This window comes from Lycorma delicatula, chromosome 13 (assembly GCF_047948215.1).
Source record: "Lycorma delicatula isolate Av1 chromosome 13, ASM4794821v1, whole genome shotgun sequence".
Lineage (NCBI taxonomy): Eukaryota > Metazoa > Arthropoda > Insecta > Hemiptera > Fulgoridae > Lycorma > Lycorma delicatula.
In genome coordinates this window covers 54,947,282-54,967,666 of record NC_134467.1, presented here as the reverse complement: position 1 = coordinate 54,967,666, position 20,385 = coordinate 54,947,282, and the positions used below count along the sequence as shown (strand labels likewise).

General features: G+C 31.9%; 1 protein-coding gene across 3 annotated transcripts in view; it reads right to left on the bottom strand.

Moving 5' to 3' along the window:
• Positions 1-4,444: 4,444 nt before the first annotated feature.
• Positions 4,445-20,385, bottom strand: part of LOC142334075 (cationic amino acid transporter 3-like) — a 149,450-nt gene continuing 133,509 nt past the window's right edge. For all 3 annotated transcript variants that reach the window (XM_075381750.1, XM_075381748.1, XM_075381749.1), the window contains 3 exons: positions 15,265-15,431; positions 10,834-10,942; positions 4,445-4,826 (listed from right to left, as the gene is read on the bottom strand). In XM_075381750.1, coding sequence (XP_075237865.1) covers positions 4,702-4,826; positions 10,834-10,942; positions 15,265-15,431 — 401 coding nt within the window. In that variant the 3' untranslated portion in view covers positions 4,445-4,701. The remainder of the gene's footprint in view (positions 4,827-10,833; positions 10,943-15,264; positions 15,432-20,385) is intronic.

The window sequence follows — 20,385 nt, the reverse complement described above, 5'->3', positions numbered from 1 at the left end:
CGGTGTTTTTAGCAAGATTATATTACTGTAAATCAAAGCTGAATATTAATGTATATCTAAACAGAAATCACTGCAATCATGCGATCGTTCCAAAGCAAATGATAAAATTTTTCTTACAACAGCAAAAAACTTATTCAATGCGAGTTGTTCCTGAGGGACTTGGATATTTTTTTTATTTTTCTGCAATGAAAATTCACTGTATCTCATCAAAAAACTTTGCAACAGCAGGTAATGAGTCTTTTCTTCATTATAATCCACCGGCTTATGTCATCCAGAAAATTTGACCCAAAAACAAGAGTAAGTGCACTCGATAATCCACTGTGCCCCAGATTTCATCCTCAAATTATTTTCTGTTTCAAATATTCAAGTCGATATAAAAAGAGCATTTTTTATTTGCAGATATCTAATAAAATGTGACAGTAAAGATTTAGAGGGCGAATGAAAAAATTAGAGGTTGCTTCAGATTTTATTAGACCCCGCTTACCATATCAGTTTAATCTGGATAAAATACAGATAATGTTCGGCTATTTTTGTTTCTATTTAATTTTATTATCCATCTCATTACTTAATCGCTGGACTGCATATTAAATAAAACACATTCCTTTTTTCCAAACTTTTGTGTTTACTTTGATACAAATCAAATTATAATAAATAAAAAAAATACACATACTATCATTTACAAGTTTTTCAACAGTTTACATAATATATCACAAGAAAAACTATAATAATGATAAAAGTACCTTATTTTATAAATATATACATATTAACATAAATATCTATACAGTTACATAAAATTTTGAAATAATTTTACATTAGCATTTTGTACTATTTTGTATTTTGACTTTTTTTAAAAATAAGTTTAATTTTCATTTTTAGAGCCATAACGCAATGAAACATTTCATTAACAGCCAAAAATTGTGGTTTAAATAAAAGTCCATTAATGAGAGAGTTATCTGCTTATAAGGGTTAGCGATAACATGTAATTATAACTTATATCTGTCTTAATTGAATAATACAAATTTATGTTATGAATTAGAGTTAAGTTAAATTAAAAACATGATTCAACAGTCATGTCTCTTTTTTATAACATCTATAATACTACAGTCAGCAATCAATAAAAAATGAAGCCAGAAGCATGAAGCTAGATGTTGCCAAAAGTTTTAACTTTGGTGAACCAGTTCGTTGAATGTGTCTTTGATCATTACTCACACCCTTCAATATCCACAATAATATTATCAGAGGTGTTTCTAGTCGTTATGGAATCATCATCTTGTAAATAGTGCCATTATGAAACTCAGCTGTTTTAAAGCAATCTTATTGTTAATATTAAAAATTCTACTTAAGTTATATGCGTCTATTGTTTAATTCTCAATAAATGTACAGGTGCAGCAGAACTCATTTTAAATCATCTGCTATTGTTATTACAGCTCCTAGAGAGCTATTGTTTATGCCATTGCATAGTGCATGCAGATCAAAGTATTTTCTGTTCACCACATTACACGGGAATCGACATGCAGTGCTGGTCTAATGAACATCGTGCATTTGCAATTGAAACATTTTTCAAGCATGCTGATAATTCGTAAGAAGGCAGTGCTGTTTTGGCAATATTTCAAAATCACCCAGAACGTTCAAGTTTCATTGCAGAAGGAGATTACGAAACGGAATAACAATATCTGCTTCAAACAAGAAGCAGGTAGGCCACGTATGGTTCGCACCCTAGATAAAATTGCAATAGTAACAGCTAATTTAAAGCAAAGTCCAACGATCAGTTTGTCAGATGTTGCATCTGGTTATTAAGTTCCATCCATAGAAAATGCAAGTGGTGCAAGCATTATTGCCCAGAAATTTAGAGGCGCATCAACATTTCTGTACAGATCTTCTAGAAATGATAAATACTGAACCTATAGTCTCAAAAACTTGATGATGATTGATGAGGCCCGTTTTCATTTAACCGACTATGTAAACAAACAAAACTTTAGTACTGGGTGCCTCGCTGTCCTTATCGGTTTCATGAATAATCACTTCGTAATGCAAAAGTTACCGTGTGGGGGTATGGAGTTGAGTTCACTAAGGGAACTAGGAATAAATTTTGGTCTGCGTATAACATTTTTGGAGGTATGTTATTTATTCAATTACCTCGAATAATATGAGACATTTACTTACAAGTCGGCTCTGTTAAGTGTAGAACTAGGCACAGGATTTGTGCTTCTGTGAACTCGGTTAGCTGGTTCAGAGGGAAATGACATAGGACATTCAAGATGTCCAGATAAGGCCTGCAGTAAAGGCAAAGGCTGAATTATAAATCACTGATGTAAATGTCTACTGAATGCATTTACATTGGTGGCATCCCAACGAGGCCTGGCTTATTACTAAGAGATATAAAAAATTAGAGGTGAAAGATGACTCACATTAAAGCCCATTAGGGCTAGGAACAGGGGAGGGGGGTGGCAACCAGAAGCATCACAAAGCAGGTGTCTTCCCCTACAGGGTTGGAATGTGTGGGGTATGGAGTGTCTTCTCAAGGTATTACTGGTCTCTATTTTTCTGAGAATTATGCAGACGACACTATCACTATCACAGCAGATTGTTATCATGTTATGTTGCAACAATTTGTAACACTGCAAATGTGTTGTAAGAATATTAATATGTAGTCATTGCGGTTCCAATGGCACAGTGCAACTGATCACACAGCAAGAACAACGACGACTTTATGAAAAATGTTTTCAGAGTATCTTTTTCCCCGGTTTGGTCATGTCAACTGGCCACCCCATTCACCTGACTTATTGAGATGATTTTTCCTGGGGATTCCTGAAATCCAAAGTGTATCCTAACAGGTTGACAAATATTCAGGAGTTGAAAAACAGCATTCTCATTGAAATTAAGGCCATAATAAGAGACACTTAACTAAGTTAAAGATGAGTGTGCATGCTCGTGCTGAAGATTGCAATAATGGTGGTCACTTAAAGGATATAATTTTACAAAAAGGGACATGCGTAAGGAATGATATATGAAGCGTTCTTTCAGTGTATACTAATAATATGTAGTTCTAATTTTTAACATTAATATATATTGTTTAAAACAGGTCACTGTTACTGCTGCACTAGTATACATAATCTAACTCTTTCACTCTAATTTCTAATGGAAATAATAGTAATAATAATAATACTTTTCATCTGTCCTCAATATCTAAATTTTTAAACAAAATTTTACAAATAATTTAAATTTATATAAAAAATGACAACATAAATCAACCTAAAGTAATGACTGTTTTACACTGTCTATATCAGAAATAAAAATAGATTCACAATGATTACATTATGATACTTTTGTTCAAAAGTTTTCTAAATTTACATTAAATTTTATTAAAAACAAAAGAAAGATACAATAATCAATTCAAATAAATCAAGAAGAAAAATAGATAAAAAGTGACATTTTTTTAAAATAATGTGGAAAGTCATGATTTCAATGCTATCACAGCAAACGAGTTATTTTATGAAATTCATATTGAAATATTTTATACTGAGACACATTCAGGCTTAATGTAAAGAATTCTTATATTCTGAGTATAAATGTGCTTAATTTAATTACCTTCGATCATTATTGATAGAACTCAACTTGAAGAATATTATTTTATTTATTTATTTCACATCTTAAATTTGAATAAATAAAACAATCTACAAAGAAGTAAACTTTTATTCAGAATCTAAAAATGTATTTAAGTGGTATTATTGTTTCTTTATTTATGGTAAAATTGAGATTCAAACAAAAACAAGCAAACAAAATACTTATAAATTCAACATAAAATAGTTTAAAATATTCAAAAATAAAAAATTTACACGTATTTTAAGTATATTTTGACACTTTTATTCTGCTAAGTGTACCCATGATAAACTTTAAAAAACCTGGTAGTAGATTTTATAAATTTAATAAAAAAATTCTATAAATTTCATATTTATTTTTAACCTGCAACATATTATATTTTACTGGTCAAGCTTACATTTTCATACAGCATTTACAGAAAGAAATGAAACTTCCTCTAAATAATTTTCCGTAAAACATTCCATCCTTAAATAATAACATAATTATGAATTGCCATTACTACAAGATACAAAAACTTCATTTTTATCTATATTTATTAAAAAAAAAAAAAATAATAATTTTTTTGTATGTATTTATAAAATGTATACAACATACACCACTTCAAACAAAACCAGTGATACAAATTCTTTTTATCTATGATTCATATTTTTATAATTATAGTAACTAACGAATGTTAAATAATTCTTGGAAAACATTCACTTCATGATGGATTTACAATCTAAATTCTGTAGACAGTAATTGATTAAAAAAAAATTAAGACATGACTATTAATTTTAACTTTAAATTTTAGTAATATCTGATCATTTCTTAAATAGATAAACATGTAAATAATAAATTAACAGCATTAAAAAAAACAAAAATTATTTATTGGAGAGTATAAATACAATTATAAAATCATTAAATAAATCAAACAAAAACAAATATTAATAAGTAATTAAAATTAAACAGCATCATATTGAAAAAAAAATTTTGAAATATTTGATGACAAGTCTGTTACTTATTTTATGATCTTCTGAGGTCTCTCTTTTTGTATAAAAAAAAAGTATATACTTAGACTTCAAATAATAAAATTAAAACCATCACAAGCTTTTTCATTTTCTTTCAAAATTTTGTTACCTCATTAGGACTCTTTTGTGAAGCCTTTGGTTTTCTTTCAGCCGCTGATAATCTGTCCTTAATTCCTTCTACACTGTTAGGAATACTATAAAATATATAAATCAGCATGCCTGAAATAAAAATAATAATAATAAAATTTTGTAATGTACATTTCATTCATTAAATATGAAAGGTGTCCAGTGAGGAATATTATACAATTTAAAATTAAAATTAAAGAGAAATCTCATACTTAGAGATCAATAGTACTGACTTGGGCTTCATTTTTCATATTCTGTTTTTCATAATACTGGTAGTCAGTGTTATGCGACATCCTAAAGAAGTCTTGGAACCAATTGGACTGAAAAGAAGTTTGTGGTAGAATCTAAGATTCTAAAAAGGCAGTTCAAAAGGTAGGTGAATTTGAGAAATACAAATTTAATATTTGTTTGATAACAATTATAAATAAATAAGAATAAAAATAATTTCTTATCTAGAAACCAGTTACAGCATTTGTTACACAGAGCCAAAAATTCTCCACATAAAAATTTAAATTCATAATTGTCAGCTGTTTTAGTGACATTTTCCACTGATCATTAGAGAGACTATTTTTCTAAAAGTAGTTATTTCAGCTTTCCAAACAAAAAGAAGTCGAATGGAAATCAGAGGATGTGAGTTTAAGATTTTAAGAAAAGAGTTCATGAATTTCCTGACCATCCTCTCATTTTCTTACATTTTTTCTGAAAGTATGAATAGTTCATGATCATACAAAACCTTGATACCAAGATTCTGTGTTCCAACATGCTTGCAATAAATGACTTACAGCAGCAATTTGTGCAAATTTTCAACAAAAAGATCATCAATAATTGTTAAACTATGGTGAATGAAATCGATCTTGTTTCAGGTCACTGTTGCTATAACTTTATGGGTAGATATCCTAACATGGATTTTTTTTAAAAGGGCTGGATGTACTAGATGTTTCAATATAATGAAAGTCCTAATACTTTTCGGAATAAACATTTCATCTCAATCAATACTTCCTAAAAAGTTCAATTCCTCTATAATGCAACAAGCTGTTCAAAAATATAGATATTAGTTGCACTTATTACTTTTGAGTCAACTCTTTAGATACCAATCCAGTCTGTAAGATTAAAGTAAAATTTAATGAATAATTTGACAAATAGAAGTTTTTATCGACTTTTGCATGAAAGCAAATGTCTTTTTGTTAAAAGGATAAAGTTCACTGTTAGCATTTTATGCTATTAAAATTGTATATACATAACTCAATTAACAGTTCTCTTTTAAACTGTCAACATCACTCCAACACTTGTTTATTGGAAATTGTATTCTCATATTCTTTGAAAAGTTCTTTATGGATTTGTGAAGGCATTTTTTTTCAGATTCAGAAATCAAATAACTGCTGCCACTTCTGCACTATCTAAGGCACTGCAAAATCTGAATATTATCTTAACACAAACTGTAATACAGAACAAAAATTGTGCCATCTAGATTGGATATGTCCCGATATATCACTATCTACATGTCCTCTCTCTTTTTCTGTTTAGCCTCTGGAACCGCTGTAAGGTATTACTACTTCAGAGGATAAATGAGGATGATATGTATGAAGGTAAATGAAGTTTAGTCTTTTACAGTCTCAGGTCGACCATTCCTAAGATGTGTGGTTAATTGAAACCCAACCACCAAAGAACGCCGGTATCCATGATCTAGTATTCAAATCCGTACAACAGTAACTGCCTATTTATTTATTTATTTACAATTTAAAACTTACATGATCATCCGTCAGACCTAAGTCTGTCGACAGATATACTAAAGAATTATTATTACATTATTAAGTGGTTAATGCAATAACCAATTTTATGTAGCAACTAAAGATATTGTTAATTTTTTTCTAACAGTTATAATAGTAGTACAATTATAAAAATTAATTTAACAAAATTAAACTATATATTTAAAAACTAATGAACAAATTATTTCTTTAATATTTGTAATGTATTAGATTTAGGAACTAAAACTATATTCAAGAAACAAAACTATACTTAATTACAACAACGAATTACACAATTAATATCTTGTTGCAACAATTACATAAAGAAAATAAATAACTAAGCTTTAACCATTCAACAATACATTATTTATTGATTTACAATAATTATCAACATTAAAATAATAACTATAATCATGTTATAATTGTCTGGACTGCCAGTATAAATCCTACATGAATCCTGTTTGTACCTATTACGTTATATTTAATGCTCACTCAACGAGAAGTTTTTTAAATCATTTTTTTTCATTTTTACATTATTGAGGTGATTCGGTAAAGTTAAGTAATGCAGGAACAACATACTTCTTTAATCGTTTACCGTAAGTATTATTATATCTATCTGTAATAAAGCTCATTGCTCTCAAATTGTATCCACTTTCTACATTTACCCTGTATTCATTGTTGTAAAAGTTCTTAAAAATAATTAAGAATTTAAATAGACCTCTAGCTGACAGAAACCTTGTAAGATTATTTAAATTAGTGTCATAATTGTTATCAGAATCATAAAGAGCAATATCTTTGAGGACCCTATTTTGTATTAAATTTATTTTATTTACGAGATAATCTGCGGCTGATCCCCACGCTGTCAAGCCGTATCGAATAACAGATTCAAACAAGGATGAATAGAGTAAGCGTTTACAGTGAATCGGTAATAGGAGTGAGATGTGGTGGAATTTCATAGCAACCACTCTTAAATTTTTACATATATGTTTTATATGGTGATCCCATCTAAAAAAAGAGTCAAAATGTACACCCAAATATTTGTATTTGTCAGCATTCTGGAGATGTTCACAATTACAGTTTGTGTGGTAATTTTTTATACATTCACATGTATGACAAATAATTTTTATCGGTCTTTGGGATCGAAGATAAGGAGATCTTACATGTAAAACAGCAGTTTTTTTAGCGTTAATAATTAGGCCTTTGTCATGAAGCCACTTTAATAGATTATTAAAATCTTCTTGCATTAAAAACTCTGCTTCTTCCAATCGCTTATGTCCAAATGCTAAAACACTATCATCAGCGTATTGCAAAAGACGTGAATTAGAGATCGCGCTAGACATATCATTAACGTACAGATTAAAAAGTGTTGGGCCCAAGATAGACCCTTGAGGCACGCCACTATCCGTTTCTATCTATCACTATATTTATCTTTAATTTTAACAATAAGTTTCCTGTTACTTAAATAGTTTTGTAGCATATTATTAAAAGGGCCATTAAACCCTAGCTTATTTAGGGCATCTAGGAGTTTATGATGGTCTAACGTATCAAAGGCTTTACGAAAATCTAAAAAAAGTAAGATTACACGGTTATATTTATTTAAGTTAATATTGACAAAATCAGATAAATCATTTATAGCATCATTAGTCCCAATCCCCTTTCTGAAACCATATTGAGTTTCACTGATTAATTTGTTATCATCAAGGTACTTAGTAACATGCATAGAGACATACCGTTCAAAAACTTTTTCGATACAGGACAGTATAGAAATTGGACGATAATTATTTAAATCTTTAAAAGAACCAGCTTTATAGATAGGTCTAACAACAGACATTTTCAGTAGATCAGGAACCCTCCTTGATTTAATTATATTGTTTACTATAATTGAAATTAAAGGGCTGACTTTATTAACAACATATTTCAAATCTTTGATCCGTATGCCATCTACACCTGGCGATTTTTTATCATTCATTGATGAAATTATATTTTCTATTTGTTTAGGAGAACTTAAAGGTAAATGAAAAGACACAAGCTGCATGCAATTGCCACCCGTGAATTTCAAGAACTTATGTATACAATTATGTTTAATATCATCTACTGAAGTTACAAAGTGTTTACCGATAATGTCTGCAGCGATCTTACCCGCGTCATTAGATGTACCGCTTACATGTTTAATTATAGTATCGTCTAAGTTACGCTTAGAGGGTAACCCCATCTAACTACATCAAAGTAACAGAAACTACATCAAAGTAGTTTCCAGTTACCCTTAATATCATTCTTTTGAAATTTTTTTAATTTATCATTAAAATACTTCTCCTTCGCTTTTCGTATTTCAATATTAATTTTATTTCTATATAATACGTAATCTTTTCGATTTTCCAGGTTAGATGGTTCCTTTTTTCCATTTTTTTGAACAGTTTGTCTCTATACTTTATTTTATTTACAATATCATCCGTCATCCATGGTTTTTTTCTATTTTGAATTTTAATCCTATCAGTATTTCTGCGAACTAAAGAACTGTTGTACACAGAATTAATTATATCAACGAATTTCTCATATGCAGATGGATTATTATCCATCTTATTACCTAAGGTGTCATAATTTATGCTATCTAACTTATATCTAATTAAGGCATTATCTAAGTAAAATGAACCAAGACTGTCATCCATCGATCATCGGGATGAATTCTTGTACAACAGATCTGCTATTACCACATAGTGATCAGAAATTTTAGTTTCAATTACTCCAGAAAAAACATAATCAGGAAAGCCTCTAATAAAAAGTGATCTATACAAGATCTAACAATTACCCCATCTCTTATTTCCTCCCTCGTTATATCAGATATGCAACACATGAATCCCGTTGTATGTAATAAGGTTTGATAGTAACTAACTACAGTATTTTCCTTAGTAAGATCAATGTTCATATCTCCGATTAAGACCGCATTATTATTATTATAATTATGTAGAATATTTTCAAGATCATGTAAAAATTCATGAACATTTAAATCTGGCGGTCTGTAAAAGCATATTATCGTAAAATCATCGGTCTTAACGCCCAATTTCACTGAAACCTGAATGCATAATAGTTCACAACTTGAGACAGTCAAATCCAACATTATTCTTTCAGCACTGAGTGTGCTACGACAAAGAATTAAAATACAACCACCAGACCTAATATTCCGGACACAGTGATAGGAGTCATAGCCATTAATCTGATAAAAATCAAATAAACTTATTTCATTATCCGTAATGTTTATTTCCGTGAGAACTATCAAATCTACGTTACTATTACCTAGGTGAAACAAGAATTCATCCCGATGACCGCGAATAGTCCTAATATTTAAATGAAGTATACTCAGTTTCGATAAACTGGAGTAATCTTGCGAAAATTCGTCTAGGTTCGAGTAGTAGTTACCAATAGCCAAAAACCGGTCGTTAAAAATATTATTTTCATTAATGTTTTCCATTTCAATAGAGATTCGAAAATACGTCTAAAACGCACAGATTACATAAGCTATACAGATTATAAGATTATATAATTTGTATCCAAACATAATATAAACATTTTATTTAGAAACATATAAATTTTATTTGTAAAGACTAATTTAATACTAATCGTTGTTATGACTAATGTCTTATCTACGCAAAAACACAGTATAACCGATTTTGTTAAAGGGGTGGGAGAACATATATTCGATAGAACAAACGCTCGAATAAGATCGTAGGTGTAACTTAATGATATCAGTATCATATTATTTGATATCAATGTCGTCATGACAGAGATAACATTTTTGATATAGGCTCGCAAGAGAAATACATCCTTATGCAAGTCAGTTATCCTTATAAATTTAAAGCCAGTTTCTAAAACTAAAATATTTTTCATTAAACTATTATTCACTTTAAGAAGAGTTGTTTCACTTCTTGGAGAAGATCCTTGTTAGATTTCTGTAATTCACTAATTTCATTTTTAATATCGTCATAGAACAGGGATAGCCTACCAAGTTCATTTTCGGTCCTACTGGAAGAAGCTCTGACTTCTGCTTTGAGTTCTAAAATAATAACTTTTAATTCATTAATACCGGTGAAATCTAATATTTCTTTAGTCCAATCCACTGATTTGTTGTCAGTAGAGTGATTTCTATGTACAGTAATTTTTATACCTAATTAATTTTTGGTTACTCGAATTTATTAAATATTTTACTTCTGATAATTAATACAAATTTACTATGAATAATTATCTTTAAATTATATGAATATATTATTCTCAATCATTTTTGTAAAATTAGATATTATATCATACAAGTTTACCTCATAAGGGTTATCATAAAATCCACAGACACAATTATTATTACTTACCAATAATTAACCACAATCCAAATCTAATCCATGTCTGCATATCAAGTTTCAACATCAAATAGGTGTTCATAAAAATACTTAGAGCAGGTACAACTGGCACCCATGGTACCTAAAATAACAAAATCACAAATTTATGTTAAATTGCTCCCTCATCAATAAACTCCTGAAAATAGTGACTGCTGAAGATGTTGTGAAAAAGTTAAGCATTTTCAAAGATGAAATTGAAAGATGGATTCAACAAGATATTTTAACAAATATTATTCCAGAAGCAGGTGGCTAAAAACAAAAAAATGAAGAATGCAAATGTAAGATCCAGTACCATAAAGGCAATAAAATGTATGATTAATTGAAATTGAAAAGATAAATTGCGCTGAAAATTATGAGATCCTGAAGAAATATCTGAATCATTGCACAATAAGTGCAATGATCATGATCAATGATTATCATGGTGGATGATAAGTATCATCAACCATGATAATTCGCAAAGTCATTGTATATCATTGCGAGAGAATTTCCTGCAAAAAAATCATCTTCTATTCACCTGACACCTGCATATGATTTCTGGTCTCAGTTCCCTGATTGTGCTAATAGGACAAAGATTTTCTTACATCACTGATATCCAACGTAGTATGTAGAGGAGCTCAGGAATATGAGTTTCACACATGTTACCAAAAACAGGCAAGGTACAGATGTTCAGGCATTACTTTGAAGATACAGTAAACACTACTCAACAGTTCCAAACACATGTTTTTTTAATGTTGCATCCCAGGAATCAAATGTCACATCTCATGTTGTACTGTCTTGACTTTACTTGATAAATACCTTGTTCCCAGGTTGGGCTTTTTGTATAGCCCCCAAATAAAAACATAATCTCTGTCATCTCATATCCCTGCTCCTGGTGAAACAAAAAAATATGAGGGATGTAAAAACGTTAAAGGTCTTTGTCCTTAGCGTGGATCCTGGAAACAATTTCCCAAAACTACAGAAACCTTTCTAAAAGGTGGGGAGGATGGGATCAAAGCTAAGAGAAAATTAAATAATTAAACACACAACACAATATAACTCACATTCATTGATTCACTGACAAGCCAGAGTACTAGGAATTTCTCAAAAAATCCTTGGGGTTCCAAACTTTCACCGATATGAACTTCAAGTTCTTATAGGTTGATAAAAAAAAATATCCTATAAGTTACTAAACAAACAGTTAATATTTATATAAGTAACATGATTTTCCATATTAGTTTTTCATTAATCATAAGTGAAGAAGCTATGAGTAATAACAATTTGAACAGGTTGTTAACAGTATGTTCTACCAACAAAATGTGATATACTGAGTTACTGTTTGTATGTCAGACATAATTGATTGTAAGTTACCAGGCACAAAACGGCCAGTTCCAAAAACGTTGGAGTCAATTCAAAGAATAACAAGCATGCCGTACTAGTTTTATTAAGAAGTGTAATATTATCACAAAGAAGTGTGAAGAATAAAACCGATTTCTGTTGCCTTCTTTACCGAGGTGACTGTACAGTTCATACCAAGCTTACACCTTACAAGCTTACACATGATACTTGATGTGACACAATCACATATGCACTAATGCAGATGATATTCAACAGTGCAAGTGACACCTATAATCAATTTACTGATGTAACTTGCTGAAAAATGTACATTATTAATCTCAGAGAAGGGAATTTGGATTATTGCCACCTGCACTTCATATGTTTTAAATGCATCATAGTCTTCAGGAAGACTGATAGTGGAAAGCTACAGATTAATGCTACTTTCTAGGGAAACAAAGTATTGTGTAAACTGTTTTCATTCACTAAGGAAAGAGTAAGTAACTAAAATTCCCATAAATATAACTATGATTTTCATAAGCTAACCGTGTGATCAAGTGACTATTAGCTTGGAATTGTAGGACTGTTTGTTTTTATAAAGAAACACAAAAGGCACATAATAGAGATTTATGCTATAATATTTTTGTTAACTTCTACGACTAATGATTTGGGAAACTCAGAGAACTGAACTGAGAAGAACCCTTCTTCACTTAGTTTAAGTGAAGAAAGCTGAATAGCTAGAACTGCAATAACAGTCAACGATTAAAAAAATAGGAATACCAGAATGGAGGTTAACTAACTTGGATGTATACTTTGGGAAAAGCATAAATAACTACCCGTTAATTACACGTAGAAATACTGCAACTTACAGCATTCAAGAGAAGAAAAAGAAACTATACTAATTGGTCATAATGGTTTCCCGATGAATAACAAAGTGACAAAACAAAATGGGAGTAAAGATATTATTTATGTTACAGAAAATCCAAAAAAGAATAAAACTAGTTATTAGAGACATATAAAGTTAGAATTTAGAAAAAAATATATAAATCATTAAACACTAATCTAGGCAAGAGTATAAAAGCCTCTCACCTGATTTCAAGAAAATAGCTTTCCAGGATTAGCAATTGATACGATACATGTATGCCCCCCCTATCAAGATCCATCATCTGTCATACACCAGAAATTTCATCAACCATACAGATCTCTAATGTGTCAGAATTAATTGTTGATAACGACTGAATATCTGTAGAACTACATCCAAAAACTGATGTCATATACTGCATTGCCTGTTCACTCGTCATATTGTCTGGAGTTCCTGCTAAGTAACTAATACGTGTATTACAGTTGCTGAGAACTGACAGATGCATGAATGTTAAAGATTACTGTGTGTACAATGAATATAATATGACAAATATGACCGAAGGGCATACAAGAATGTGGAATATAAAATTCGATACAAGTCTTTGAAATTAGGATAAAGTTTGGAATTAAGTTCAGTCCAAATGACTGTGAAATGAAACAGATCAAAAATTTATAGCATGACTGACTAAACACACAAATCTGTCTGAAATTTCTTGTACAGATCCATCACCTTAATCATAATATTTGTATTCAGCTTCCAAATAAGCTAAGAAAAAACACTTGCTGGAATATCAGGGAATCAGTTTTAATAGGATGAGATTTTTAATACTATGGAGCGATCACACATGTACGGCTCAAGAGAGTGGAGAAATCATCTACTTACATTTGCTGACCGAATTCATGGGATCTTGGAAGGCAATAAATTGGAAGTCAATTCTTAAAATTCAGAAAGAAATGGTGTTCATGAACGTGGTTTTCTTACAGGACTAGGTGCAGTCCCACTCTTTTTGGGTCACATAAAGGTTTTACTACATTATCTTCCAACAGGCCTTTGTTGCCAAATGACTAGAATTTTTTTAATCAAGATGAAGATCAGGTCAGCCAATAAAAACTATATAAATGATGAATGATTAATTTAATACCTGGGGTTAATATCAGATCTGTCTGATGAGAGTCAAACACTGTAGATATACATAAAATCTTTATATATATTTATCTATTTATTATTTTTTTAACCGACTAATCCGAAGTCAATAGTTCTTGTACATATGAGACTTGCAAATAAGGTAATGAGACTGGCTCAGAAAAACTTTAAATTTACAATCCTATTATATATGGAGTCTATCCCCTTCAAAATAGTTTCCTTGGGAAATCATACAATGCTTAAAATGGTTTTCTCACGCTTCACAGCAGTGTTGGAACTCAGAAACCGGAATATCCTTCAAATGGTCGATTATATATTTTTTATGTTCTCTACTGTTCCAAAATGGTGTCCTTTGAGGTGTTTTTTTAAAGTCAGGAACAGGAAAAAGTCATAGGGACAAGTCAGGTGAATAAGGTGGTTGAGGAACTACAGGAATGTTTTTCTTTGCGAAAAACTCATTAATTGACAGTCCAGTGTGATAAGGTGCATTGTCATGATGCAGCATCCAGTTGTTTATGATGGCTGGTCTCACGTGGCAACTCTTTTCCACAGTCTTTCAAGAATTTCTCGGTAAACATATTGATTTACAGTCTGTCCTGTGGGCAAAAACTCCTTATGAACAATGCCATTACTATCGAAGAAACAAATTAGCACGGTTTTGATGCGATTCATGATGCTACATCATGACAATACACCTTGTCACACTGCACTCTCAATTAATGAGTTTTTGGCAAAGAAAAATATTCCTGTAGTTCCTCAACCACCTTATTCACCTGACTTGACTCTCTGCAACCTTTTCCTGTTCCAGACTAAAAAAACACCTCAAAGGACACCATTTTGGAACAATAGAAAACACTAAAAAAATGTAACAGACCATCTGAACGATATAATGGTTTCTGAGTTCCAACATTGCTATGAAGTGTGGGAAAACTGTTTGAAGCGTTGCGTGGCTTCCCAAGGGAACTATTTCGAAGGTGATAGACTCCATGTGTAATAGGATTGTAAAAAAAAAGGTTTTTCTGAACCAATCTCATTACTTTATTTACAGACATTGTACATATTATGTTTATAACATAAATTAAAAATACCTTGAAAGATAATGGTGTGTTGTTTTGCGGTTGTCTATAGATGATCAATACTGTTAAGAAGGCAAAAACAACCAATAAAACCAGCAAAGCTATTGCCCAAATTTCACCATCAGCAACATTCTTTTCAGTGTATATAAGAGATAAACAAACTCCAGCTGACACTAGTACTGAAAAATTAACAAAATAAAAATATTATTCTTATTATTAGTTTTAAAACTTTAAATAATCAAACAAAATATGAACTCACTTGCACATTAAAAATTCAGTTTAAACACAAAACAAGAATAAATTGAATGATACAAAATATGACCTTGAAGAAAGTAAAGATAAGTTAGTTAACGTTAATCCTTGAGAAGAACATGATAACATAAACTGAATAACTTGGACAAAAATCTATCACCAAATGTAAACAAAGACTTATTTTCTTTACATAATTATAGTAGGACCATCTTAAGTTAGTAAAACGTGTGTAGGAAAACACAGCATTTGAGATGTGATGTTACAGAAGAATAATGAAAATAACATAGACGAATAATCTGAAACAAACTTTAATATCAATAAGAGAAGAAAAATCCGAATCTTGTGTAGTCACGTATGATCAGGAATTTCCTAAATAAAAGTATGTGTAAAGATTAGAAATTGCAAAGAAAAGCAAATAATGGAATGAATAAAGTAGATAGTAGGAAATTCTAACAAAGATGATAAGATCAATAGGTTAGGAAATATTATAGAAAGTAATGAAGAATTGCAACGAATTAATAAAACAGCTGACAGGGAAAAAATTAATTACATTTACCTAGACAATAGGTACAATCAAATAGGTACCGATTATAAACTACAATGTAAAATGAAGTCCAATTTTTAATCATTACATCAAGTAATATATAGAAAGAATTATTATTAGTATCTAACAACAAAATCATTTCTTTTCTTATTTTTTCCTGAGCGCACAACAGACTAGTCATTAGTGCCTGGACACAATATATATATATATATATATATAGTAAAAAAATAAATATTAATAATAATTAACAATTAAAAAAACCCCTTTCTGCATACTGGAAAGCAGAGGTAGATTTCACCAGTGCTTTATAGGGGATAAAAAAGATTTCCAGCTTAAAGTTAAGAGAAATTTTCAAATTTACTGAATATGACAATGATTGCAGGTGAAAAAAGTTTCACATGTTTAGCATATGATAAGCCCCATCTTCTTGCAATTCCAGCAACATCATCCCTTACCGTAAGGGTTGGTCACATCAAAAATTGTTTCGGACAAAAGTTTTAGTTAATGTTTTGAGTACTAATGACCACTTTAAACCGATTCGATACTGTGCCTATTAAGGGAAAAGTGTTATTAAGAGAGGTATTCTTTTTGTCTTCGAAACCCCATTTTTTCTACCCCTGGGCCAATGGTTAATATCAAAAAACTTAGATAGGTTTAGGCCCTTATCCAAAGAATAGTAGGATCTTAAAACGAATTCGATATTTTATTTAATAAGAAAGTTATAGTGATATTTTGTTTTTTCGTAAAAGCCACCTCATTTCCACCCCCAGGGTCCGATTTTGCCCATTAACGAACTCGACCGAGATTTTAGGTCGTTATATTTTATGTATCAATTTGAGAGTGATTGGCGCAAGATTATGGGAGTTATCGTGTCCACAAGAAAGTGAGAAAGAGAGTGTATATACATATATATATATATATATACATACATGTATATATATGTACATGTACATATAAACTTTTCATTTGTTTATTATTGGGTTGATTTATTTATTTAGCGTATGGCACCAAAACACAACACCAATTACAAACAAACATTTAACTAATTAATATATGCTACTGATTCTGGAGTCGCCATCAGGAAATCTTCAGGATTCCCTTCATAAGCTGTCCTAGGGCAAACTTCTGTGATGTGTTTAGCAGTTTGATTTTCACCACACTCACAAAGGGGCGTCAGTGTTTTACCCAATTTATACAGGAAATAGGCGCACCTACCGTGCTGAGTTCGTATTCTGTTTAGCGTTGACCATGTCTTACGTGGCAAATCAAAACCCGGCGGCCTTTGAGTAATACATGGGATTTGGTTATTGTGCTCTGTGGTCCATTCTCAACGCCAGGCGTCAGTTAGGTTAAATCCGTCCTCTGTGCCAGCAATTATGGTTTTGATAGGTGGCTTTCTAGATCTAAGGCGGCCACGATTGGCATCCTCAATGTCCTCATGTATCGGTAGGTTTCGATTGTCTATAATCTTCTTATACTCTCTTACAAGAGCGTTCATACGGCGCAGGTTTGGGGGTGGTATGTGGCTCAATACCGGGAGCCGTTCCACGAGAGTAGACCTGATAACCCCTGCAATCATTCTCGTAGTGTTATTAAGTTGAGCATCAATTCTATGAACATAATAGCTGTTAAGCCACACTGACGCACAATATTCAGCAGTCGAGAAGGCCAGGTTCACAGCCGATGTGCGCAAAGTGAAAGCCGATGCCTTCCACGTTGTTCCACAGAGCTTATGTATAATGTTGTTTCTCGCTTTCAATTTCTCTGCAGTTTTCATTAGGTCCTCCTTAAATGAAAGCGTTCTATCAAGTGTCACGCCTAGATATTTCGGTGTCTTATTGTGAAAGAGCCATATATTCTCGAATAGAATTTAGCGAACTTGTTACTCAGATGGAAGCATGACACCTCTGTTTTACTAGCATTCGGTTGGAGGCGTTACATAATCTCCAGAAGTACCTTCCCAGTTTCTCTAGGTCAGCCATCAGGACCTCCTCCAACTCTTCGAATGATTTACATTTTATTGCTAGCACCCATCGGCGTAGCCATGCTTTTTAGATCTTGTCTCTGGCATTCCGCAACATAGAGGCTGAAAAAGAGAGGCGCAAGTACCGACCCTTGTGGCAGGTCTATTGGGTTGAGATGGCCTTGGATTAGTGGTTTTTGGATCTGGGGGATGTGAAACACGAAGATATGAAGTTATTCATATTTGAATCATGTTACTCATTACAATAAGTAGCTTTCTTATGAAATCTATCTAAAATTAACTTAAAAACTAAACAACAGTAATATAAAAAAATCATAAATGGAAAATGCCTAACACGTAGGCTAAAAGTAAAATAAAACCACAATGAAATATATCATTAAAAATGTAACTTAAAAGAACAAAATTATCATCTGGCAAATGCCAAATACCATAATTAGACAAAAAATGTATTATTCGACGAAAAAAGATATTAATAATTAAATTTTTGTATCCCGATGCACGGCCTTAAGAAATCGTAAGACATTTGATAACATCGATATATTGTTGCCTAAAATATTTCGGATGATAGCCCCTAGTTTAAACTTCCGACGCAATGTCACGTAACAAGCACAGTCCAAAAACAAGATGTGGTGTACTGTTAGTTGGCAGTCGCAGCAAGCACAGACTGGTGTTCGTTCTGATTCATGAGGTCTCCATGAGTAAGTTTAGTGTGCTCTATTCGCAAACGGCAAATAATTACCTATCTTGGTTATTAGCGCATGAGAAGCTCCACGGTAACAGAGTGTCCTTAGCTGGACGAAGTTTATTGTTGATGGTAGCATTCATTCACTCTGCCACTCGTCACAAACCATCATCTTCAAAAAACAGACAAGCTCGTTCAAAACAACATGATTGGTGAAGAGGCTGCAAACAAACCTCTTTTGCCGCACGATCAGCACGCTTATTGCCTGGAATTCTAATGTGTCCAGGGATCCAGCAGAAGTTTACGGTTGTGTTAACGCTGGATATTTCACAGATAGCTGTATATCATAGACAACAAGGTGTCTGGACTATATGTCATTAATCGCCTACAAGACACTCAAAAATAATCTGAACAGACAACATGACGGACAGTCGAGCTAAGTATATTTAAAACCTTTTTAATAGAAAACAGCTTCGCGACGAAAATAGTGACGATGCTGAAAAGACCAACATGTTTGTTCTACTACCAAGCACAAAATCACAACCAGCAGAATTATCGTTTAGAGCTGATTGTATAAACTATAGCATCAGGATTCATGCTATTTACAATATTAAAAAGTCTTTCTCGTGATACGTGTCTTTTTTTTATATTTACCACCAAGACTAAAGAAATATTTCCGAGAGAAGGCCGCCAAGAGGAGGTTAATAAAACATTGAGTAACAAGAGGTACTGAAAGAAATGATATATTTAGAGAAAAAGAAAAAGGCGGTAAGCCTACCGGGACAAAAGATAATGGTCGTTCCTCATTTTGATTAAGATGCTGGTTGGAGAATATCGCTTCAAAGGTAGGATGATTTGGTTGCACTTTAATGCGAGCTACACAAGAGCAGATCAATTGGTTTCGTCTATTCCAAAGAGATAGCTCATCACTATCCGCTAGTAGAATTAACAGGGAGCTTGAACGAAATTCACCTGTAGCAAGACGAATAAATAAATGATGAACTACATCGAGCATTCTAACACTGGTGGCCCGAGCGGACGAATAAGTCACCCAGCCGTAGTCTTAAGCGAGAACGGACCAGAATTCGATCGAAGCGCACATGCATACTCGATCAGTTCCCCAACGAGTATTAGATAGAACTCTCAGCATTTTTAAACATTGTACTTTCAGGTCCTACAAATTTGTTACCCACGTCAGTCGTTGGTAGAATCACAATCCCAAAAATGTAATCCGCGTTAATAGTTCAACTGATTCACCACGCGGTCATCATGTTCCCTCAATCGAGAAAAGAAAATGTATTTCGTTTTCTCCGTAAAAATGTAAATCCATGAAAATATAAATCAAGTCATTTTACCACGATTCTAAACAGGTTATTGGGGTTTGAAGCAGCCTCTCGCCAGTAGTTAAAGTTCTAGGTGCAATGTAAATTATAAAATCATCTAAAAATAACGAACACATACCTAACAGTTTTCGCACCTAGTTTGTTATACTATTTACGGCTACGGTAAATAAGATAACACTTGGGACACTTCTCTTTGGTATTCCATTTTCCAGTGTGAAAATTTCGAAATTCAACACAATCGAAAGGACCGACTATTGAGAAAACCTCTAATAAATGCAAGGAGTTTCCCTTTTATACCCCATTCAGGTAGTGTATTTAGGATTCCTTT